The sequence below is a fragment of the Penicillium hordei genome (assembly GCF_028827395.1).
Source record: "Penicillium hordei strain IBT 12815 chromosome Unknown utg000001l_segment0_segment0, whole genome shotgun sequence".
Taxonomy (NCBI): domain Eukaryota; kingdom Fungi; phylum Ascomycota; class Eurotiomycetes; order Eurotiales; family Aspergillaceae; genus Penicillium; species Penicillium hordei.
Genome location: NW_026623142.1, coordinates 6,012,973 through 6,035,339, shown reverse-complemented (window position 1 = coordinate 6,035,339; position 22,367 = coordinate 6,012,973). Strand labels below are relative to the sequence as shown.

At 49.3% G+C, this 22,367-nt stretch overlaps 11 protein-coding genes across 11 annotated transcripts; 4 read left to right on the top strand and 7 right to left on the bottom strand.

The window, feature by feature from the left end:
• Positions 1 to 6: 6 nt before the first annotated feature.
• On the bottom strand, positions 7 to 1,371 carry N7537_002308 (Peptidase C45 acyl-coenzyme A:6-aminopenicillanic acid acyl-transferase; the record flags this gene model as incomplete). Its single annotated transcript, XM_056893366.1, has 2 exons — positions 7 to 1,183; positions 1,232 to 1,371. The coding sequence occupies 2 exons, from the start codon at positions 1,369 to 1,371 to the stop codon at positions 7 to 9; spliced, it is 1,317 nt and encodes a 438-aa protein (XP_056758361.1).
• A 455-nt stretch (positions 1,372 to 1,826) lies between these two features.
• Positions 1,827 to 3,826, top strand: N7537_002307 (uncharacterized protein; the record flags this gene model as incomplete). Its single annotated transcript, XM_056893365.1, has 10 exons — positions 1,827 to 1,997; positions 2,057 to 2,137; positions 2,192 to 2,241; positions 2,293 to 2,752; positions 2,803 to 2,940; positions 2,996 to 3,096; positions 3,151 to 3,242; positions 3,292 to 3,425; positions 3,487 to 3,629; positions 3,679 to 3,826. 10 exons carry the CDS (start codon positions 1,827 to 1,829, stop codon positions 3,824 to 3,826), a joined length of 1,518 nt encoding a protein of 505 aa, XP_056758360.1.
• Positions 3,827 to 4,638: 812 nt separating this feature from the next.
• N7537_002306 (uncharacterized protein) lies at positions 4,639 to 4,855 on the bottom strand (the record flags this gene model as incomplete). The annotated part of the gene is made up of 2 exons (XM_056893364.1): positions 4,639 to 4,644; positions 4,670 to 4,855. The coding sequence occupies 2 exons, from the start codon at positions 4,853 to 4,855 to the stop codon at positions 4,639 to 4,641; spliced, it is 192 nt and encodes a 63-aa protein (XP_056758359.1).
• A 356-nt stretch (positions 4,856 to 5,211) lies between these two features.
• On the bottom strand, positions 5,212 to 8,108 carry N7537_002305 (uncharacterized protein; the record flags this gene model as incomplete). Its single annotated transcript, XM_056893363.1, has 3 exons — positions 5,212 to 7,499; positions 7,557 to 7,712; positions 7,952 to 8,108. The coding sequence occupies 3 exons, from the start codon at positions 8,106 to 8,108 to the stop codon at positions 5,212 to 5,214; spliced, it is 2,601 nt and encodes an 866-aa protein (XP_056758358.1).
• Positions 8,109 to 9,780: 1,672 nt separating this feature from the next.
• Positions 9,781 to 10,280, top strand: tim9 (protein transporter TIM9; the record flags this gene model as incomplete). Its single annotated transcript, XM_056893362.1, has 3 exons — positions 9,781 to 9,788; positions 9,891 to 9,960; positions 10,086 to 10,280. The coding sequence occupies 3 exons, from the start codon at positions 9,781 to 9,783 to the stop codon at positions 10,278 to 10,280; spliced, it is 273 nt and encodes a 90-aa protein (XP_056758357.1).
• Positions 10,281 to 11,408: 1,128 nt separating this feature from the next.
• N7537_002303 (bifunctional alcohol dehydrogenase/S-(hydroxymethyl)glutathione dehydrogenase) lies at positions 11,409 to 12,904 on the top strand (the record flags this gene model as incomplete). Its single annotated transcript, XM_056893361.1, has 6 exons — positions 11,409 to 11,429; positions 11,489 to 11,503; positions 11,593 to 11,707; positions 11,803 to 11,938; positions 11,988 to 12,625; positions 12,690 to 12,904. The coding sequence occupies 6 exons, from the start codon at positions 11,409 to 11,411 to the stop codon at positions 12,902 to 12,904; spliced, it is 1,140 nt and encodes a 379-aa protein (XP_056758356.1).
• An 871-nt stretch (positions 12,905 to 13,775) lies between these two features.
• Positions 13,776 to 14,873, top strand: N7537_002302 (putative 1-aminocyclopropane-1-carboxylate deaminase; the record flags this gene model as incomplete). Its single annotated transcript, XM_056893360.1, has 1 exon — positions 13,776 to 14,873. The coding sequence occupies one exon, from the start codon at positions 13,776 to 13,778 to the stop codon at positions 14,871 to 14,873; it is 1,098 nt and encodes a 365-aa protein (XP_056758355.1).
• A 171-nt stretch (positions 14,874 to 15,044) lies between these two features.
• Positions 15,045 to 16,646, bottom strand: N7537_002301 (inositol-3-phosphate synthase INO1; the record flags this gene model as incomplete). Its single annotated transcript, XM_056893359.1, has 1 exon — positions 15,045 to 16,646. One exon carries the CDS (start codon positions 16,644 to 16,646, stop codon positions 15,045 to 15,047), a length of 1,602 nt encoding a protein of 533 aa, XP_056758354.1.
• Positions 16,647 to 16,703: 57 nt separating this feature from the next.
• N7537_002300 (uncharacterized protein) lies at positions 16,704 to 17,221 on the bottom strand (the record flags this gene model as incomplete). The annotated part of the gene is made up of 3 exons (XM_056893358.1): positions 16,704 to 16,779; positions 16,849 to 16,940; positions 17,177 to 17,221. 3 exons carry the CDS (start codon positions 17,219 to 17,221, stop codon positions 16,704 to 16,706), a joined length of 213 nt encoding a protein of 70 aa, XP_056758353.1.
• Positions 17,222 to 18,078: 857 nt separating this feature from the next.
• N7537_002299 (uncharacterized protein) lies at positions 18,079 to 19,602 on the bottom strand (the record flags this gene model as incomplete). Its single annotated transcript, XM_056893357.1, has 2 exons — positions 18,079 to 18,737; positions 18,789 to 19,602. The coding sequence occupies 2 exons, from the start codon at positions 19,600 to 19,602 to the stop codon at positions 18,079 to 18,081; spliced, it is 1,473 nt and encodes a 490-aa protein (XP_056758352.1).
• A 719-nt stretch (positions 19,603 to 20,321) lies between these two features.
• On the bottom strand, positions 20,322 to 21,930 carry N7537_002298 (Zn(II)2Cys6 transcription factor domain-containing protein; the record flags this gene model as incomplete). Its single annotated transcript, XM_056893356.1, has 2 exons — positions 20,322 to 21,737; positions 21,811 to 21,930. The coding sequence occupies 2 exons, from the start codon at positions 21,928 to 21,930 to the stop codon at positions 20,322 to 20,324; spliced, it is 1,536 nt and encodes a 511-aa protein (XP_056758351.1).
• Between the last annotated feature and the right edge of the window lie 437 nt (positions 21,931 to 22,367).

Here is a 22,367-nt window from a genome sequence, read left to right as displayed (position 1 = left end):
ATTCTTTCATCGCAACTCGAAATCTTGAAATGTCCCCTCACATGGGCAACCTTTACACACTCGCACCGTGCGCTTAGACAGATTATAAACGACACAGCAAACGGTCGACGTAGGCCCAGAATACGGCCCAGAGTTCTCCTCTTTAGAACCTGTTGCTTCAACAACATGCTCACATAGACTGTGCGGATAACCTGCATGGTCCTGGAATGCCGACACAATATCCTGTTCGATCAAATTTTCCTTTTGTGCCTGTTTGCACAGACCCGCTTCGAGTCGATCACCCCGATACCATGAGCTCCCACCGAGGTATGTGTCGGCAATTTGCGTCTGTGACAGGAAGGGGCCAGTCTGGAAGTGGTTACTGTGCACAAGGTACGGCTTTTCCGAGCCCGATGAAATGACGGACCTAAAGATCGTCTGCGGTGTCACTTCCAGACACATGCCAATATCGTCGGCAGATGAGACCATCACATTAAACGCGACGTGGCGTGGGGTCCGGGCGATGCTCTTCAGTCCGGCTGAGTAGTTGGACTGCTCAAGGAAAAGCCGTCTCAATACCCCAGAGGGGGGGATAGGGATTGATAAATCGGGAGCTAGATCCATGTTACTCTGCAGGGAGTTTGCTGTGAGACCTAGCCCAGCGCTGTTGCACCCTGAGCGGCCCAGCTGACCCGCCTCAGTGACAAGGAACATTGACGGGACGTTTTCGGAGGGATCAGGATGAATCTCAAGGTAGATAATGGCGTCTTCAGTGACAAGTCGGTGAGACATATCCCAGTTCTGCGCAGTGAAGACTTCCCGGTTCTTTGTCGCAGGGGAGAGAATGATTGCGGAGGTGCATTCTTCTGCAACTTCGACCTGCTGTTCTTCACCGACGGCCTTTTTCTCGGTGGGTTCAGCAACCTCGGCTGTCTTGGGATTTTCGACAGCGACTTCGACAGCAGGCGTCTCCTGAGGAATTTCAGGAACGACTTCCACCGTCTTGGGCTCTTCTGCGGCCGGTGTTTCGGGAACAGCCTCGAACTTTACATGCGAGAGGTCATATCGTGCATTCAACATGACGATGTCTTCGACTGTAACACCAGCACCAGCGGCAACACCACGCATCTCTTCCCATCCTGATGGCCAGTAGCGCTGCAGCCCCGGAATATAGCAGTTTTGAATGACTCTCGAAACCGAAGACCTGGAAATTAGCATCCTTCAGCACATTTATGGGATCCGAGTGACCTACCATGGTCCTAGTTTGCCTGGCTGCTTATAGTACGTGACATTGAGCTGGATCTTCTCCTTGGTTTGCTCACCATAGGAGAATCCACGGTCATAGGGCAACCCCTTGACTACCACATGCTGATAAAACGGATGTAAGGACATCTCCTCGATGGAATTAGAGTCTCCTTCGTGCAGGTCTGCCAGAGAGTCAATTGGCTATCGAAGAAGCTTATCCAGCAGATTGGCGTTCTTTATGAACTATTACTTTCGGCAGTGTCCCGATGTTGCAAATGGTTAGGGTAAGGCTATCTCGGAGATATCGGTTGCTGCCGCGACATCGGTAGTAGCCGATATTTCGGCGTAGCCGACGCTTAACTCCTGGCTATGAACCCGTGTCATATCTCTAGTATCATGACTATTATTACCCCAGGTCAGGTGAAGGAGCGGCATTGATAAGAGAATAAAAAAGTACTGCGGGGAATATGGCTAGGTCCAAGTGGCTGCAATGGAAACCGTGGAGTACTTATTCCCCTTCGGTCGCCAGAACCATATGCCCCTTTACCTACAAACAGAAAGTCTCTGCGGAGTGTCCCCAAAAAACTCCACAGATTGCAAAAATGGGAGAACACGAGATACAGGCGACTGCCGTTCCCCAAGGGGAGAAAACTATGCGTCACAAGGGATGCGACGATGCCGCAGAGATGTTCAACGGGGACCTGGTGTTGGAGTATAGCGAAAGAGAAGAGAGCATCGTCCGCTGGAAACTTGATCTATCGCTCGTCCCTATGGTAAGAATCAATCTTCAATCCCCTATTGTCAATACGCATACTTAATACTAAGCGTATAGATGCTCATAAGTTATCTACTCTCTTTTGTCGACAAAGGAATCTTGTCGACTGCCGCAGTTTATGGACTCCGAACTGACCTAGTAAGGGCATATCCATTCAAAGGGTTATGGTTGTCCTCAAACTAACTGTTCCAGCGCCTTGAAGGTCAACAGTACTCCTGGTCCAACTCGATATTCTACTTCGGGTATGTTACTCAATCTCATTTCCATCTATTCCCGGTTCTAATGTAACACAGATTCTTGATCTGGCAGTACCCCAACTCTATCTTTATGCAGCGACTACCCATCGGCCGCTGGATAGGAAGCATGGTATTTCTCTGGGGAGTGTGTGTCGCAGCTACAGCGGGAGTCACCAATTTTGCTACGCTGGCCGTCGCCCGGTTCTTCCTGGGCGTCTTTGAGGCATCCAACAACCCTGTGTTTACCCTCCTAGTTAGCCAGTACTATACCACACAGGAACATGCATTGAGGGCGTGTTTATGGTGGGCTGGTGGTCCGATTGCAGCATTTATCGGTGACGGTGTGTCGAACGGAATTGGCCATTTCCATGGCGCGTTGGGCAGATGGCAATATCTGTACCTGATATTTGGTCCCATCACCATGGCCTGGGGAATATTCCTCTTTTTCGCCATGCCTTCCTCTCCAATGACTGCGTGGTTTTTGACCCCACGGGAAAGGCAGATCGCGGTTGTCAGGGTAAGTTCCATTTTCACACAGAATTTGGGTGTGGCTGATGTATCCGTTAGGTCTTGCAAAATCATACCGGAATGAAGAACCGGCAGTATAAGAAATACCAAGTCATCGAATGCTTCCGCGACCCCCAGGTGTTGATGCTCTTTGCCATTGTGTTCCTTCAATGTATCCCAGGTGGCGGATTGACTGCTGTAAGTGAACAATTCAACGTTGGTGCACGATTTTGGTAACTGACTTTTGCTTTAGTTCAACAAAATCATTCTCACGGGCCTTGGCTACTCAAGCGTTGAATCGACTGTAGTTGCCATGCCCGAGCATGCGATTCAGCTTGTCTCAGTGCTACTCGCGTATGTTTTTTTTTCCAGCTTTACCTTCACATCGTTCTCTTTCTAACAAATTAGTGGCGGAATCTGTTCCTATATTGGCAAAGGACGATGCATCGCAATGATTTTGAGCAATATTTGCGTGCTAGTTGGGAGTGTCCTGCTCTACAGTGAGTAACCACAATCCTCATTTTCCTCTAATAATATTAACAATTGCAGCTCTTCCCGTCGAAAGAAAGATGTCGCGTCTGGGCGCCGTTTACTCGCTCCTCACATGTACTGTCTCATACATCATGTGCATGTCAATGATCTCATCAAACGTCGCTGGATTCACGAAGAAGATGACAGCAAGTGTAAGCCCACCTACACCGTCCTATCCTACATGAAGCGACGCTTATTGGTTATGCTATTTAGGTCATGATCTTTGTTGGTTATTGTGTTGGCCAAATCATTACGCCGCAGTTCTTCATCTCTTCCGAAGCACCCACATATCCCACTGGATTCCGTGCATATTTCGTCAGCGCATCGATGATGATTGTCATTCAAGCCGCTTTGATGTAAGTGTCCAGCCCAAATATAGAGGCTGTCGGGTTCTAATTTTCGCAGGATGTATTACCTAAACGAGAATCGACGTCGTGATAGACGTAGCGAAGCAACGGTTGTCGCAGATGAGGGTAACCAACATCATATCTTAGAGACTGATTTGATGGATTTGACAGATCGGGAGCAGCCGAACTTCCGATACACTTGGTGATAGAATTGACGGAGTGATATCATCATGTGCTTAAGCACTAGTGTAGGAGGGTTATATGTGTTGGTGCAGAAGCACAGTCCTTACATGACGGAGGAAGAGAAGTCACAGACCTTCAATTTATAATTCATACTTAATAAACATTCATACTATTTATCGTGGACTATCCAAATCTTAAATGAATGAGAAGTGACTTATAATAAGGATAACAATCAATCCCTAGCAAGATCTGGTCAAATATATGTATGTAGGTACGCACTATATATTTCCTTCTAGGTTTCCGGCCATTCGAAACTGCATTGCCATGACAGTCCCTAAAGCACCTTAAAATTTATCTCTTTGTTTACCTGAATGCATCTTGCATGTATTTGTACATGTAGGTGACTGGAGTGCCCTAAATGCATTCGGTTATCTAAAGCATCACAGCAAGCAGTAATACACCTATATGACGAAGTTCAGTATTATGTAGTTAAAAGTAATTATCCTTACCAGCGCAAGTATCACTGGCTATTCCACAGTTGTGATATTCCTGCTTAGTCGTAGGAATGGCCCAGATGGTGCTTCGCTGACTAGTGGGTGAACTCGGAACTCCACAACATCCTCCTGTCTTTCATGTGACAACATTACCTTCACCTTTAAAGATGGACGAGATAAGCGATTGCTTTTTTCTCGGTCAATTTCGAACCGTTAAATACCATTTTTACGACGTGAATTAACGATTTCCCCAGGATTTCCCCGGCGCGGCATTTCGGCCACGGACACACACCCTACACTTATACAGAAGGAAAAGCGAAAGAAATCTTGAAAAAGCATCCCTATTCCTGTGACCGGGTTTATAACAATAACGCCAGACGGATATCGCAAGCTGAACCTAAGAATAGGACGAGATCGGTGGAAAAACACGAAAGAAAGATCAAGACAGACCGGCTGCAATCGCAGAGACAGGCGTACATTCATTCCACATGGCAACGTGATCAACTGAGAATCCGCAAACGGGCTAATAATAATAATATGAAGAAAGCTTAGGACCATTGCGAGAAGACGGGGGTGGGTGAGAGCAACGGGATAAAGAATACATGGGGGTCATTCAAAGGCAACTCGAAGGGGAAACACACCATCCAATGGACAGCAAAGGGACGAGAGAGCAACAAGAGCACGAATACGAGGGCAAAGCCCATTCATCACGAACGAAAATAAGATGAGAGAAACAACATCATCCAACGCCCCAGGTGACGCCAATGCTCCGTGAATAAGCCATACCCTCCCGAACGGTCAAACGAATCCTGCACAACTGGATAGAAGATAAAGGTGTAATCGACGGAAGAGCAATCGTGATAATAATAGAAGCGGAAGAATGGAAACACTTTGTGAGAACAGTTTGAAGGAGATCAAGCAGCCGAGGTGGGCGGTCCTGCGGTCTCTTTCGGGGTTTCTTGGGACACTGTTGGCTCTGGTGCCAACATGGACTCGGTTGCGGGCAGCTGAGCAGACTCCTTCTGTTCGACAGGCACAGCCACAGTCGCCTCGGGGCTATGCGGCTCTTCGGGAATAGATGGAGGAAAACCAGCGCCAGGCAAGGGAGACACAGGCGAACGCATATGCTCTTCCTTGGGCTGTTCACGTGGGACTTCGACTGAGACAGGATTGCCATTTGTCGGCTCCGTAGTAATGGGAGCAAGAGGCTGGTTGGTGGGGGAAGGGTCATGCTCTGACCGGGTGGGGCTCATTGTGCGCTCACGATCATCCTTAACTCCATCCCGAACTTGAGCGACCTTGGCCTTGAACTTTCCGAACAAACTCTTCTTCTCGGGCTCTGATCCTATGGAGGAAGTGGTGCCTTGAATGCCAGCATCCAAGCTCAGTGGGTGATTAGAGAGGTCCGTGCTTTGATAGTGACCGCTACCGAATGAACTGGTGCTTTGCTCAGCTCGGGGATTCGTCGCTACTAGGGGTGGAGACGCGAAACCTAGTCCGAGTTGTTCACCGGTGCGTTTGGAGGACCGATGGAACCGCCAACTACGACGATTTTCGCTGCGAGCGACATCTTCAGGCTGATCCATATCAGAGTGATCAGTGAATGATGAACGCGAGTTCATGGAGGGCGTGCGCGACTTGTGAGGTCGCAAAGTGTGGTCAGTGTGAGGTTGCGAAGTACCCTCTACGAGAGCCGAGTTCGAGTCGAAAGGGTTCTCTCGGTTGCCGAGTGTGGCAGCGTTTGGTGGTCTGGGAGTGGTGTCACCAACAACAGCTTCCGCAGATCGGGTTTCGTGCTTAGGTTCGAGATCCGCACTAGGATCTACACTCAAGGCATGGAGTGAATTAGCCGAGCTTTGTGCGCTTATGCTTGCACTACCAGGAATGCGCTTCTTCTTCAAGCGATTCGGCTGACGGGGTTCTCTCAGTTCACTATCAGTGGGTGGTGACTTCGTGAAGAAATTTGAAAGTTTGCGCTCACGGCTCGGGGTGACAACATGTGGGGGTGGGGCGACCGGGGGTGAGGCGACCGCGGTGTTGATATTTTCTTGCGGCCTGGCAATTTCGCTGAGGCTAAGACGCTCAGCAGTGGCCGGAGGCAATGGGCCATGGGTTGACGTGTGCACATAGATGTTGCCTGGAGTCAACGAGGCCGTCGATTGACCAGGGGTCCGCTGCTCAGGACGTTGCTCGGAAGTCGGTTCAGGGACTGGTTGAGGGGCCGGATGAGAAATCGACTCAGGGATCGGCGGGGGCTGCTCGGGCTCTTCGCGCACTGACGGCGTTCGACTAGTCGATCGAGAACTCTGATGAGAAACAGATAGGCCGGAAGGATTGTTCGATCCAGCGTCGTTGGCTCGTGCATAACGGGCAGAGGTCAAGACTGGACCCATCTTTGAGGGCAGAGTGTTGCTTCGGTGGACACCACCACCGCCGCCGCCGGTGGTTGAGGTGGGAGTTACAGGGCTTTGAGCGTTGTTAGAATGGCGGGAGTTGCGCGATGAAACGGAAACATTTCGTCGGATACTGTCCAACTTGCGATGGCTTTCCGTGTTCGCACTGGCGTTGGATACCGATCGTCGAACGGTCGGGTGAGTTGCGGGTCGTGGAATCCCTGCCTCGACCTCTTTCATGGTCTGCTCATCGGCAGCCGTGCCGCTCATTCCGAACAGGAAGTGATCCTGATTCTCGATCAAGAAGATCAACACATCCTGACTCAATTTGTATTCCTCCGGTGACATATCATGCTGGGGGTGAGACAGCATGCCCGGTTGAAAGATCGCAGACAGATTGGCCGACGGCATGCGATTCTGATCGGACTTTGAGGCGAAAACCGCGAGAAGATCGAGGATATAGAGGAGCAGCTGCTTGTTCAATGGGGGCAGCTCGATGATGAGGTTCTGGTATGTCTCGACAGCCTTTGCATGGTCGAACTTATCGGCATCGTTTGTGTCCTTTCCTTCTAGGACTTGTCGCTGGTAGATACGCAGAGGTTCACGGAAGCGCTCATAAAACTCCAATGGCACGATGGGTTCGGGAAGCTGGTTTAGGTATCGGCGAAGTACGTTTGCTGCATCGTGGACGGTGTAGCCGGACCAGTCGAGTCCTTTGCCATATCGCTCGGGGGAATCGAAGACCTCCTGCAGGTCTTTAATACGTTTGGCTGACCCGTTAAGACGAAATATGCCCTCCACATCCGTTGCTGTTCCAAAAAAAAGGTCAGCGACAACTCATCGAGTATAGTAAGGTGAATGCTAACCCTTTTCTTTTAGGAAAACTCCACACTTTGCAACAACAATAGGCACGTATCCATAAATGAAGCTCTCGCCATGATCGTTGGTTAAGGAGATTGCCACATTAGCATACTTGATGCTGACATTGAGCGGAATCCCGAAGATGCCGCGGGGTGCCTCCTCTGCGACAAACGGGTTAGCATACCAGTTCGAGAAAACGAGGAAACCAAACAAATCAATTGAAGAGCGAGCAAAGTCCCCGGCTCCGACATGGTGAACTGCAGCAATCATCTCCTGTGCGACAAGGAAAGTATACCCCAAGGCTCAGGGGATGTTGCGAACCGCCGCGAGCCGGAGTGCCCCAGGAAACATTTACGCGATCGCCCGTGTTTTCATGTCGCATTTACCAAATATGGCTTACCTTTCAATTCGTCTTTTCTGGTGCTTCGTTTGAACTGCTTCCACCATGAAGCTAAATCTCGCTTCGATGGCGGGGAGTTGGAGCCGACCGGATCGGGTGAGGTGGGGAGAGTGTGAACGGGGTCAGCGCCCGGGTGCGACTTGCCGACCGTCACCATGGCGAGTCCGGAGGGCGACTCGAGATGGAATCAAAGGTACTAAGAAGCGGAGAGGCGCAGAGAAGTGGGTGTGTCGATCGAGGGATTCGGGAAAGTTGAAGGGGCCCTGCGTCACCGCCCTCGTGTGGGAAATCCTGGGGCTGGGCCCAAAATAGCACAGGCACGTTTCCGAGGCAAAGCAAGAGCAGAGATAAGATTCGAGACCAAGAAACCGAGAACAAAGAGGATGGGAAGAAAAGGAGGGTGATGTGAGTGTGTGAGTCTGATGGATGAAGGGATGCGAAAGGGCGAAAAGGTCAGAGTTTCGAAAGGGTCAATGAGTTGGGGGAGGGGGCACGAGCCAAGAGCCGAACACATATGACAGAGATTATTATCTGTTAAGGGGAAGTTTCTTTCTGAGAACATGAGACTATGAATAGCTCAATTTAGAGACCCAAGGTTCCCGGGACAAGTTAAAGATGGGTCAGGGCCGCCTGTCATATAGATTAAATTGGATCAATGTACGGAGTACGTACAGGTACACAATGCTACAGGGGTGATTTTGGATTGGGATCTCTCATTTGCTACATGGAACTACCTACACGGAGCACAATATAGATCTCCTACTAGCCCAATTTTTGGAATTTCTAGAATTTGAACAAAATGTGAAGAACTGCCCCCACCTTGGAGTACTAGAGTACTATGATAGTCTGGAACCAACGGGTCCTGGGTTGTCTGGAACGTGTCTGGACCCTTTTAGGGGCATTTTTTTGGAGATCAGTCGCTTATATCGGGTTTCATATCTTCCGGACCAGGTACCGATGTTAATTTTTTCTGGTTCTTCAAATCACTTGGATTTGGGTTAACCCCATGACCAATGAAGTGGACGAAGTATACTGATTCCAAGGTTATCTGTTCAGTTAGAGGATATACATTGCCACTTGGTCCATTGCGGGAAAATATGTCTCGGGTACAGAGTAGATCGTCTCTCGAAAGACGTGAAGATCTCCTACTGACTTTTGAGTCTTTGGCATTATTTCGATCCTTTTTAGAGCCCATTTTGGGACGCATGTTCTACATGTAGGTTTTGACATCTTACACGCCATCTGTATTAGTCAAAAGTGTAAATAACATAGTTAAAAGAAAGAAGATTTTTTAGGCCCCGGCTGTAACTGTCTACCCACGGGCACAAACCCGTTTAACTACGTGTAAAAGGTCAGTGAGGTGGGATTAGCTGTTCATAGCGTCATGAAGTGAGGTTGAGGAAATATTTGCGACGTTGAGATATCACGTGGACAAGCTCTTCTGACTTTGGCATATTTCTCCGATTATAAGTATGTTTCTCCGATCGGATAAACCCTCCTGTCCTAGAGTAGGTAGAGCTAATAAAGCATCAGTACAATACACTCACCTATCTGATACTCTTATTACTATAAAGTTTGATTCCTCACTGTCCAAGATGTTATATAAACTAAAAGAATATTAAATCAAAGGTCATATGGGCTATACAACTAATAGACACACGATGTTGATTACGTGGTGGCCTGGTACCTAAGGCACAATATTTTGAGTCGCGTGGGCTAATATTTCTCCGGCACCCGAGAAGCTCAGAACCAGCGGAGCTGGCAGCTGGCAGGAGACTTGTGGAAAGCATCTTACTATCAAAACATCTTGGTATCATTCATCTATCACAATGGAAGGGTAAGTACATCCTTTGGACACTCTTCACTTTTCTGTCGTGTTTTCTATCCCATTGTTCCTCTGGATCATTCACTGAGCAAACCGCTAATACTGAAGTCACAGACTTAACGCATCGGAACAGCGCGAGTTCGCTTCCCGCATGGAGCGGAAGCAGATGAAGGAATTCATGACTGTATGTACCTCCTAACTTCCTCGTCGATGACTCAACTTTGCGCCTATCCCCTTGCCCGTGATTCCATGTTTACCATCAACCACCTGTCTTCTGCCATGATCAAGATCTAACGTTCTTTCTTTCAGATGTACTCCAAGATGGTCCAGCGCTGCTTCGATGACTGTGTCAACGACTTCACCACCAAGTCCCTCATTAACCGCGAGGAGACTTGCATCATGCGCTGTGTTGACAAGAACCTCAAGAGCTCCGCCCGGTTGAACGAGCGCTTCCAGGAGCAGAACGCTGCAATGATGCAGAGTGGCTCTATGGGAGGCAACTAAAGGTCTATTTTGATAATAAGAAACATATTGTCGATGACTATTTTCTGTTTTGGCATGCATTCGATGAATTGGGTGATTGGCGAGGCGGCTCCATCGACCCGGTTGTCTCCGGCCCGACAGTGGCTTTACATGGAGGTTTAGATGGATGACAGCGTGGTCGATGACCTATTGGCGAGGAAGCAGGCAGGATCGGCTCCTTTCCGTGTACCATAGTGACTAGCACGGGAGATATCTACCTCTCCTCTCCCGGGGCTCAAAATACAAAAAAGACTTAACCAAATCAAGGAAGATGTGACCATGTACGTTGAACAGGTTTGCAAAATAGAGCTTAACTTGGGTTATCTTTCTCTCCTTAGCTCGATATCTATCGCTTGCCATCCTCAAGAAACTTGAAACTTTGCGATCGTGAACCCGGAGGGCGCGCATTCGTTTTCCTTTTTGAGCCGGGGGGAGGGTTTGGCATACAAACTCGGAGTTGAGGTCTGTCTGATATTTGCTACCGTTATGAGTCCATTCGGTCTGCTCTCGATTTAACAATATACCTCCCATTATCGGTGCTGGGAGCTGTCGGATATGGTGGATATAACGAGTGTTCTGCGACTAATGAAGATTTCCGAATTCGGCGATATGCTGTTTTCATGCTGTGTTTGCCCTGACATTATTAGTCTTGAGATCAAATCATGAAAAAAAAAGAAACATCAAGCACTTCGCCTAGTTGATTATACCTCTGGGGCTATAGATAGTGCTTACCTTGTATATCTGTACAACATAGTGCTACCCAGGTGAGCATATAGGGTATGTATACCCCTATAAGATTTTCCCCGCGGAGCTCGGAAGCACTCCCGATCACGTATATTTCTATTTGAACGGGAAATGGCTTATCTTACTGAATTTCTCCAAGTGGGGAGAATTTGGCAATCATATGAGGGGAGTTAGAAGCTGTCCGGATCTCCAACTCTGAAGATGCCTTTATCTTTCCCCCCTCATACCCGGGTCCACCCCCCACCCTTCAAAAGCCTCGTCATTTCCCCTTCTCTTCTTCTTCCACCATATTCTTGTGAGTTATTTTTTTCCCTTGGCATTTCTAGACTTGCTAACAGTGTTCTAGTTTAAAGATCAACATACACAATGGCCAGCACAGTAGGACAGGTAAATTACTATTCTCTCTTTTTTTTAAGACTAACTTTGCTGACTTCGGAAATCTACAGACAATCACTTGCAAGGTAAGCTCGATCCGACCACCCCGCACAAATGACGTCGACCGGCACAGCTCGCATTTGTGAGTCATGAAACAGTGCTGAACAATTGACAGGCTGCCATCGCCTGGGAGGCCGGCGCGCCTCTGTCTATTGAGGACATCGAGGTTGCTCCCCCCAAGGCTGGTGAGGTGCGCATTAAAATCCACCACACCGGTGTCTGCCATACCGGTAAGCCCCGCCATCTGCCCCGCCATCTGCACGGAAAAACAAACGCAATACCGAGGAAAACCTGACCTATCGCAACAATTATTGACATGTCTCAGATGCCTACACTCTTTCCGGCAAGGATCCCGAGGGTGCTTTCCCCGTTGTCCTCGGTCACGAGGGTGCCGGTATTGTCGAGTCCATCGGCGAGGGCGTGACCTCCGTTAAGGTTGGCGACTACGTCGTCGCTCTTTAGTACGTTTTCGGCTCCGATCTCGGCATCACAATCCACTGACAATTGTAGCACTCCCGAATGCCGTGAATGCAAGTTCTGCAAGTCTGGCAAGACCAACCTCTGTGGTAAGATCCGTGCTACCCAGGGTAAGGGTGTTATGCCCGATGGTACCTCCCGCTTCAAGGCCCGCGGCAAGGACCTCCTGCACTTCATGGGTACTTCCACCTTCTCACAGTACACCGTCGTTGCCGATATCTCGGTCGTCGCTGTCACCCCTAAGATCCCCACCGATCGATCCTGTCTGCTCGGTTGCGGTATCACCACCGGTTACGGTGCTGCTGTCGTGACTGCCAAGGTCGAGGAGGGCTCCAACGTCGCCGTCTTCGGTGTCGGCTGTGTTGGTCTGTCCGTTGTGCAGGGTGCGGTCAAGAACAAGGCTGGTATGATCATTGCCGTCGATGTCAACGACGGTAAAGAGGCCTGGGCTCGCAAGTTCGGCGCTACCCACTTCGTTAACCCCACCAAGCTCTCCGGAAAGACCATCCAGGAGCACCTGATTGAGATGACTGATGGCGGCTGTGACTACACCTTCGACTGCACTGGCAACGTGGGTGTTATGCGCGCTGCCCTCGAGGCCTGCCACAAGGGCTGGGGTGAGAGCATTGTCATCGGTGTCGCTGCTGCTGGTCAGGAGATCGCCACTCGCCGTAAGTTAGCCCCATCGTTCCTCACTTCCTATTGTATATTCTCCTTGTCTAATACATGTCACAGCATTCCAACTCGTCACTGGTCGTGTCTGGAAGGGATGTGCCTTTGGTGGTATCAAGGGTCGCACACAACTGCCTGGTCTCGTCGACGACTACCTCAACGGCGAGCTCAAGGTGGACGAGTTCATCACTCACCGCCAGTCGCTGGACGGTATCAACACCGCCTTCGATCAGATGAAGGAGGGTGACTGTGTCCGTTGCGTCGTCGACATGCAATAGATGCAATATTTTGCCGATAAAAAATAACTGATGTGAAGTATGACTTTAATTATTTCTTGGATTCAAATATTTTCTATATAACAGTAGAATTCGTGCGATGGCCACGCTCCTTTGTAAGGCTAAGGCTGTCTTCAAGGTCCTCAACCCCCGCGCCACCTTGCGGGTGACCTCTGGAGATATGTAAACAATGATATCAGCTCAATAGGTTGTCAACGGCAGTGATATGCTTAAAGCTGTCGAACCAATGCGAATCTTAGGATGATGTTATATGAACACGGCGGTGTCGTAGATCAATTGATAGGTGATTCAAATCACATAATCATAGCATTAGAGTCTTTCGCTCTAAACCTCGCGAATGTTGATGCCTGATAATACTTTCTCCCTTCTTCTCTATATGAGTAGATCTCAAGGACTAAACACCAAATATAATCTCTTCAATCATATCAGTCGCTGCGGAACAGAATCAAAGATACCGCGCAGTGTATACTCTGCCGGCGAGTGTCCGAGAACCCCCCACCATGTCCGCACCAACGAGCTATTGATAAAGACGGAAATCTCGGTTCTACTTCGGAATAATGTCGCTGGCGGCCTATGATAGGTGGTATATTTCCTACATGTAGCATGATTAAGGTGCCGATGGGTCTAGGAGGGGCATCTTTCTGTTATCATACTCCAACTCCGTTCGCCGCGGCGATGCCCGCGGCGACATCTAGGAGGGGGTATATAGTTCACGATATGGTGTATTGAATCAACTTGTTCCAAATCTTCTCTACATCCAATCTATCACTTCTACTTGTTCTATACCTCAGAGCCAATCTCCCCACCAAACCACAACTATACCATCCCGACACTCCATACTCTCCAACCCACCATGACATCCCCAAAGCCAACAGACCTAAACCCGGTCCCCCTACCAGCCCCCTTCTCCACAATCCCCCGAACCCCCCTCCTGCTAGGCCCCTCACCAATCCACCCCCTCCCCCGCATAACCGCCGATCTCGCCAAAAACAACCCCCACCCACACGTAACCATCTACGCCAAACGCGACGACCTAAACTCCGCCTACGCCTATGGCGGCAACAAAACCCGCAAACTCGAGTACCTGCTCGCCGACGCCCAAGCGCAGGGCTGCACGACCCTCGTCTCCATCGGCGGCGTGCAAAGCAACCACACGCGCCAAGTCGCGGCCGTCGCCGCGCGCTCCGGACTGAAAGCCCGTCTGGTGCAGGAGCACTGGGTCGACTGGACCGACCCCGGCTACGAGAGCACGGGCAATATCCAGCTGTCGCGACTGATGGGCGCGGATGTGCGGCTCGACCCGTCTGGATTCGGGATCGAGCATAAGAATACCGCGGCCGCCGTTGTTGAGCAGGCTAAGGTGGACGGTGAAAAGCCATACTATATTCCTGCTGGTGCGTCGGATCATCCGCTGGGTGGACTTGGGTTTGCGCGGTGGGCGTTTGAGGTTCGGCAGCAGGAGGCGGAGATGGGGGTTTTCTTTGATACGGTTCTCGTTTGTGCTGTTACTGGGTCGACTTTTGCGGGGATGATTGCTGGGTTTAAGTTGCTGGAGAAGTTGTATCCCGAGGATGCGAAGAGGAAGGTTATTGGGATTGATGCTTCTGCGACTGTTGAGGCGACGAAGGCGCAGGTTTTGCGCATTGCGAAGAATACCGCTGCGAAGATTGGGCTTGGTGAGGATGATATTACCGAGGAGGATGTTATTCTTGATGAGCGGTACCATGCTGGTATTTATGGTGTTCCTGATCGTCAGACTTGGGATGCGATTGAATATGCGGCGAAGATGGAGGCGTTTATCACGGACCCCGTCTATGAGGGGAAGAGCTTTGCGGGTATGATGGATATGATCCGTCGTGGGGAGATCAAGGGTGGGAATATCTTGTATGCGCACCTCGGTGGACAGTTGGCTTTGAATGCTTACTCCGAGCTTGGTCGGACCAACGAATAGAGAAATGAATAGAGACATGCATGTATTTAGAGAATGAGAAGACACTTACATGTTATCTACGGCATTATGAATAGGGTGTATGGTTGTAGCAATTTAGGTTTGTATTGTTAAACGAGTGACTGTAGTTAGCGTGTAAAGATGATCAAACTAGGGAAGCATGGACAACGTCCTTTAGAACAGCTTGTGCTCCAGGGTCATCTCCGACTCGGGCTGGAGACCAACACAAGCACGGAAGATGTTGATAAGAGCGGAACGCTGCTTGCCCAGGGCGTTGACGACCGGGGTACCAGGAGGGGTCAGGGGAGCCTTGAGCATGTAGCTGAGAATGCTCAGGACGCTGTGGAAGCCCCTGTAGTCTTCACCCTCGCTGTCAGACTGCCAGCTGATACGGGTCATCATCTCGGCGAGCACAATCAGATCAATGATCAGGGGCGAGGCCAGAAGCGAATCCTCACAGATGTTGAACAAGCTGATGGTCTGGTGGCCACCCATGAAGATCTCGGCGTAGTACTCATCCAGAGCACGCTTGTTGTCACCGACAGCAGGCATGTACTTGATGACGACAGTGTGGTCGGGGTGCTCATCCTTCTCGTAGAGAATGTGGTTGGCCGCGACCATGTCGTCCACAACGTTGGACTTGGAGATCTCCTTGGAGCGGAACTGCTTCTGGGAGCTCAGGTTCTTGCCGTCGTTGTTACCCAAGTGGTTGTAACTGGCAATGGAGGTGAGCTTGATACCAGCGTTGATCAGGAAGTCAACGAGGGCCGACTTCATCTTGGTCTGGCCAGACTTGAAGTCGTCACCGCCAATGAAAGCACGACGCTGCTCGGCCAACTGAAGGGCACCGGGGACAAAGGTGTTCTGGGGGGAGCCATTGATGAACGGAGTGTCCTCGAGGATGGCAGCCACAGCGAACACGGTGGAAGGAGCAACCTCAAGGTGACCGGCCTTGATCGAGTTGATCAGGTTGTCGGCAGTGTCGTTGACACCGGGGATGATGTCGGCGTACCGCTCGGTGTTGGCAGTCCACATGATAATCACCTTATCCAAGCCGTTCTGGGCCTTGAAGTCGCGAATATCCTTCTGGATCTGCTCAACATGAGCCCAGCAAGCCTTGTCACCCTCGATGACGTTGTCGGCACGGTCCTCCTGGTTGGCAGCGATGAAGTCGGGGTAGTAGATACTAGGCAGCGGCTTCATCTCGACCATCTCCTTGCGGACTTGGTTCTTGAGGGTGGGCTCCAGCACCTGAGCACGGTCCATGGACTCGGCGAGGTTCAAGCTGCTGATATCCCAACCGCCAATGGCCAGATCGTTAGGGTGGACCATGGGGAGCAGATCGTGGAAGGGGATGTTGATATCCTCTCCGGTCTTAGCATCCGAGCCCAACTTGACAGTGGAGCTCATGACAATAGAACCGTAGTAGTTGGAGGTCTGCTTGCCATCGCGGGTCTCCCAGGAGAGGTTACGACGGTTGGCCAAGATACCAGCGGTCACGGTGGAACCGTTGTTTCCACCCCAACCGACCAGCATCATGCCGACCTTGCCAACCTTGCGGTTGACCTTGAAGTTGTAGTTGGTGGCCTTGGGAGTGGCAACCAATTTGTTGTCCGCGGTGCGGGTGATCTCAGTAGTCTGATAGGCGTACTTCGACTTGATTTCGTCATCGGTATAGACGACATTGGGGGACTGGACAGTAAAGAGGGAAGATTCTTGGCGAACCGACCCGTTCAGCGCGCCATTGGCAGCATCCGAGCTAGCGTGAGGAGCCATTGCGTTCACAGCGGGATGAATAGGCGAATTGATGATAGTGTGTGTGATCGCGTAGCTTTAACGGATAAAGGGTGCGCAGTCCGATGCTCCTCCACGGTTGGATGAGCGTCGGCCGTTGAACGGGTGGTGCCGCCTGGGGAACAGTTAGCAATTGCACTTCTGTATGATCATGTCTCGATCTATCGGTAATGGGGAAACTCACGAGTTAAGACTTGTCGCGAAAATTGTGGCGGTTGTATGTGACCACTGTCTCGACGAGAAGTGATCTGACCTGCTGACAAGGTTTATACGAACCTAAATAAACGGACAAGGAGTAATAAGGATTGAGGATAAGAAGAAGGAGAGGAAGAGGAAGAGGAAGTGGCAGGAGGGCGACTTTATGTCACTCCGCCTATCTCCGGGGGCTTGGTCCACCGGTCTCCAGTCCCCCGAACTTCCCCTTTTCTTTTTCTTCTTTTTTTTTTTTCCTCCTTTTAGCTTCGAATTATTTGTTGGCATTAATCTTATTATTGGTTATAATTTTGTAATACCTCACCGTCTATTCTGATGTAGCCGATACCGCAGTTACAGTCCATCTTTCGGTGTTCCTGCATCTAAAGTATAAGCACACTCCTTTGTACAGTACTCCATATAGTAATCTGTGCTAACCTTCTCAGGTACACAGCTAATGCATTATGATCAGCAGTTTAGCACACCCCAATTCATAAATCTCCATTTCTTTTTTTTTTGGTGCCGAATACCCTCTGGGGCTCCGCTTCCGGCTTCCACTAGGTTCTGTTTCCCTGGTGCCTGGCTCTAGATTCATTTTCGAACACGAACCGGTGACCTATTTCGGAGATTCTGCATTTGTGATATCTAAATTATTTCCACATGAAGCAATTGCAATTGCAAGTGCAATTGAACTCACAGCATACCCTGATATACATCAGGCCACGAGCCCTTGGTTGGACCGTGCTGCACATCAGAGGGGTATCCGCGGGGCAGAATGGCGGTCAGCCCACTCGACGCTTGGCAGGGATTTTGCTTTAGATTCCGATTTATTAGCTGTTGTTAGCTATTATTCGCTTATTATTCGCTTACACAAAAATGAATCTTACAAAAGTACAAAGTAAACAACACATGTCAATTTTGGGAGCTCAGGACCTTGGTACCCATAACCTCTAGGGTTAAACTTGACACAATTTCCAAGGTTCCAACCCTGAAAGACGTCGAGGCAATATCAGAGAATTAGTCCTTGTAGGCGCTGCGTTATGCCCCTGTCGTTGTTCAATGGGCATTTTAATTGCTGTTCATTTGCGAAAATATAGTGCAGTCTTCTATTAAAATAAATCATATCTGCAATTCATGGAGACCTCCATAGTATTCCCCAATTTTGTTGACCAAGTATTCCTACAAACCCCACCTACAGTTCTATTCTCACAAACAAATACTCTCAAACCTTCGATCCATTGTCTTTGTCCTCCAACGGACAATCTCCCTCGGGCTGGCCACCATCTAATTTCCGAGGCAACTGGTTGGCCACACGAACAGCGTCTAACCAACCCGTGGACATAATAAATATCTCATCTATATCCTCCAGCGACCGCCCTGCAGTTTCCGGATAGAACAAATAGATAACCGGTATCATCGCAAAGTTTAGACAGGCAAAGATGAGAAAGTATTTCCATCCAATGGCATTGAAGGCGATTGGTGTGACCTCCGCGACCAGTACACTCAGAGCCCAATATAGGCTAGAGCCGATACCGTTGATAGTAGTACGCAGACTGAGTGGTGCCACTTCAGATGCATAGAGAAATGGTATCCCACCAAACCCAACAATCATACTGACGTGGAAGATGAAAATGAATACCACAGCTGCGTGCATGGCAGTGGTGTTTGTCGACCGAGAACTGAGCGCAGCCACGAGGAACATGGCAATTGTGTTGGCCGTCGCACTGGACAACCATAAGAGACGACGACCAAACCCCTCTATCGTATACACGCAGACAATGCCACCAAGCACACCGCAAAACTGATAGATCACAGCCAGAATCCTTGACGTTGTCGAGTCAAGGTGGAGGTTGGTTTGGAAAATCGTCGTACCTGGTGGATCTATAAGCGAGGGACATTGGATGCAATTGAAAGATCAGTCAGTGTACGTACTGTAGAACGTGATAGAGTTGACACCTGTCAATTGTAACAACATCAATCCTCCTGTCGCAAGAGACGCGCGATGAAAGATTCTTTGATGTCCCATTTGGAAGATTTGGCCCAGAGTGCCTTTACCAGCAATAGCCAGCGAACACTCTACATCCAGGATCTCCTTATTGACCACTTCACTGTCGATTTCAGTGTCCCTTAGGGCTGCCAATACCTCACGCGCAGCAGAGACCCGACCCTGCCGGACCAGCCAACGGGGTGACTCAGGCATTTGACAAGTAAACACAATCACAATTATGCCAAATATGATAGGTAAACCAACTGGAACACGCCAGCTTGCACTGTTGGAGACATACGACATCCCGAGATCGACGAGTAACCCCAGCGTAAGACCCATGGCGGCGAAAATGCCTACGTTCGCAACATGCGCACCACGCTTGGTAGCTGGTGATATCTCGGATTGCCACATAGGCGCAGTGGCTAGTTGGGCGCCGGTACCCAGACCTAGAATAACTCGTGACACCACAAGCTGAGAAAAAGAAAAAGAACTAGCCATGAGGAAAGCTCCGATCATTTCCATCACTGAAGCGAGAATGAGAGCCCGTCGACGTCCGAGCAAATCACCCAGCGCAATGCAGGCGATGGCTCCCAAGAAACCACCTACTGCATACAAGGCTACGACAGTACCCTGCAAAGTAGATCTGTAATGCTTTTCTGACGGTTGGGCGTTTCTCACGTCGATTTCAGGAAATTGGGCCTCGAACCAGGGCAGAGTGAGAACTCCCCCTAGTAATCCTTGGTTATAACCCATTGACATTATTGCAGGCATAACCACGCCAATAAGTGCTACATGGTTGAGGCGACTGCCCCGGAGGCCAAGAAAACGTGTCATATAGCGTGTATGGAGGGTTTGGAATAAAGTTGTGCTAGGATAGTTTGATATTAGGTTGGAGAACTTTGGTAGCATTTTGAAATTAATCAGAAACCCTGCAAGTGTGTCAGTTGAATCCGATCCTTGCATATTTGTTGTTTTATTGCATTCCAATCTCGGGCTCGGACTCACAAGATTGTTGTACGAGTTTAGCAAGGTGTCGATCAGCAAAGATATTTTGGGTTTCAGATAAAGACGAGCTATGACAGATATCAGCAAGGGGTACAGGTTTATTGAACCCCGGTACAAATCAATGTCAGCATAACACACAAGCTGCATACATATAGAGGGGCAGAGATGTTTTGTATTAACACCTGTGTCTCAATGTAAGTTGCATTTTTTCTGTAAATGATGGAGTGGAAGCATATATATGCCAGAGCTACGAATCAACTAATCAAGCAAGTGATCTAGCAAAAGATCTAATGAAGAATTACGAACAGTGTCTACCAGTAGTTCGCCATGTGGCTCAGGGTTGTCCCTGTGATTTCAGGTACTGGGACCAAGGGTTGACGAGGCACGCGATCTATGCTATGCTTGTGTATAGTGTTTCTAGAAGATAGGGTTGTCGATAAAATTAGATACTTCACTGGCCTCGGGCATATTGTTCAAGGAGTACATCCCGAGGTCGTGACTTCTCTCAAGGTCGAAGTCACGACCTCGTTGGGCCATAGCATAAATGTTGACAATTGGCTCTCATTCAGGGAACCGATAAGCGTGCTGATTTTGAGTACCTCTCTTTCAAAGGCGCCCTTCAGAAACCAGGTATCAAATAGAGTATTTGCCAAATAAAAATGAGCCAAAATGACGAGTGAGAGTCCACGAAGGTAATTAGGTTCGCCTGTCTCAAGCGATGCCAAGAATGGACTTGGAAGCCGGATCGGCCAGGCAAAAACCGCCGCCTCTTCAAAATCCAACTGGATTTCCACGTCAGCAGGATCTTCAGTTGCCTCACACCGTAATATGGAGAGAATGCGCGAATATACCGTATCCAGGAGGTCTACGGTCTCAGAGTGCGCATCCATAACGGAGTCTAGAGTCTTAGGCGACTCTGAAACGTAAGATGTCGGCGTACCCGAGCAGCTGGATAAGTAATCCCTGGCGGGTTCAAGCGTATGCAAAGAAGCCTTGATGTTTGCGACTGCTTGGCTGGCACCTTCGGCAAATTTAACTAGGCGGAGTGAGCAACGAGAAAGTCGAGACGATGGTAGAGCAAATGGTAAATCCTCCCAATGCCCGTCGCGCTGTGAGAACACCATCATCTGCCGGAGCCGACAGCCTTTTAACACGTTCCATTGATCAGATAGAATACTAGTTACCCCTCTGTTAAGGTATAACCAGTTGAGACGTAAAACGTCATTTGCGGAAGAGGAATTTCCTGTAGTACTATTCATCTCTTCGGGTGTCCCACTAAGCGGATTGAGCTCCCGAACCATGAGAGATGCAAAAGCAAACGCAACGAGAAGCACAGAACCAGTAAAAAGTTCCTCGGCGTTAGAGGGAGAAATGCAGGACACTTCTTCCCTAAAACCTTCCAGTCCTCTTTGATGATGTTCCATGACTATTGCTAAGTCCACTGTATCCAATTCTTCGAGGCCACTAGTCAAGTTGGCCTCATGCTGCGTAATCATGTGGATGCCTCCTAGTGCTAGGAGCAGGTGCATCAAATACCGATTTTTGCATGCAATTTCCGGGATGATCCGCTGCCAGACCATACCCCTCCTCGGATGCGGCGACATTTGTTTCGCAGTGTAGGAATTGAAAAACTGAAGGAGCTTCAAATCATTCATTGGCAAGTCCATACGCGCGTGGCTATTATGGCTCGAGAAAATTGCTGGAAAAGTCACGTCGAGCGGACGAGCTCCAGCTGATGGAACGAATGTAGCAGATAAGGGACCGCCATCTTCGTTCCCTGTCGCCTTTCCAGATCTGGGGGGTTTTTTCGAAGGGGCGTGCGGTGGGGGGTAAGAGCAAGGTTCACCTCTGGAAGCGCATGTGCTACAGGCAGGTTGTAGTTCATCACACTTAAGAGGTCAGCTTCCGATTCACAAGAATAACCCCGGGGGGGGGGGGGGGGGGGTAGGGCTCAATTTGTACCTTGACTCTTCGAAGTTTGCAAGGATAGCATCCATTACGAGATTTGGTGTGGCGGATGCGATGTCTTCTCAGAACACGTGGGTTCTGCGCGGAGGTGTCGGAAAACGCCGGATCATACATTCTTCGAGTAATATAAAATTCTGAGGGGGCGAATAATTAGTTATCCATGATTTGCAGGATTTATGTAATACTGGCGCCTAGTTACCTCTCTGTTAGGCTAAGTAGCATGGGAGTGGCGAAGCAGACTTTCTCAAGCATTGACAACAGAAACCTTTTTTTCCCATTCCGGTCAACCACAAAACTTCAAATGTTCAAACGTTATTCTTCTACAGATCAAAACATAAGTATGGGAGTCCTTGACACTGATATTCAGTTCCCTATTGATTTTTCAATAACGCATAACCAAATTGTTTCAATTGGATAAAGGAGTTAGAATGTTAGCTTTTAGTGTATACACTAGACTAGAACTAGTTCGAACTCGAATTATAAACTCCAGGGGTGTCTATGGTCCAAGAGGCGCTTAAATTTTTTAGTTTTTGGTAGATCTTGTAGACCCA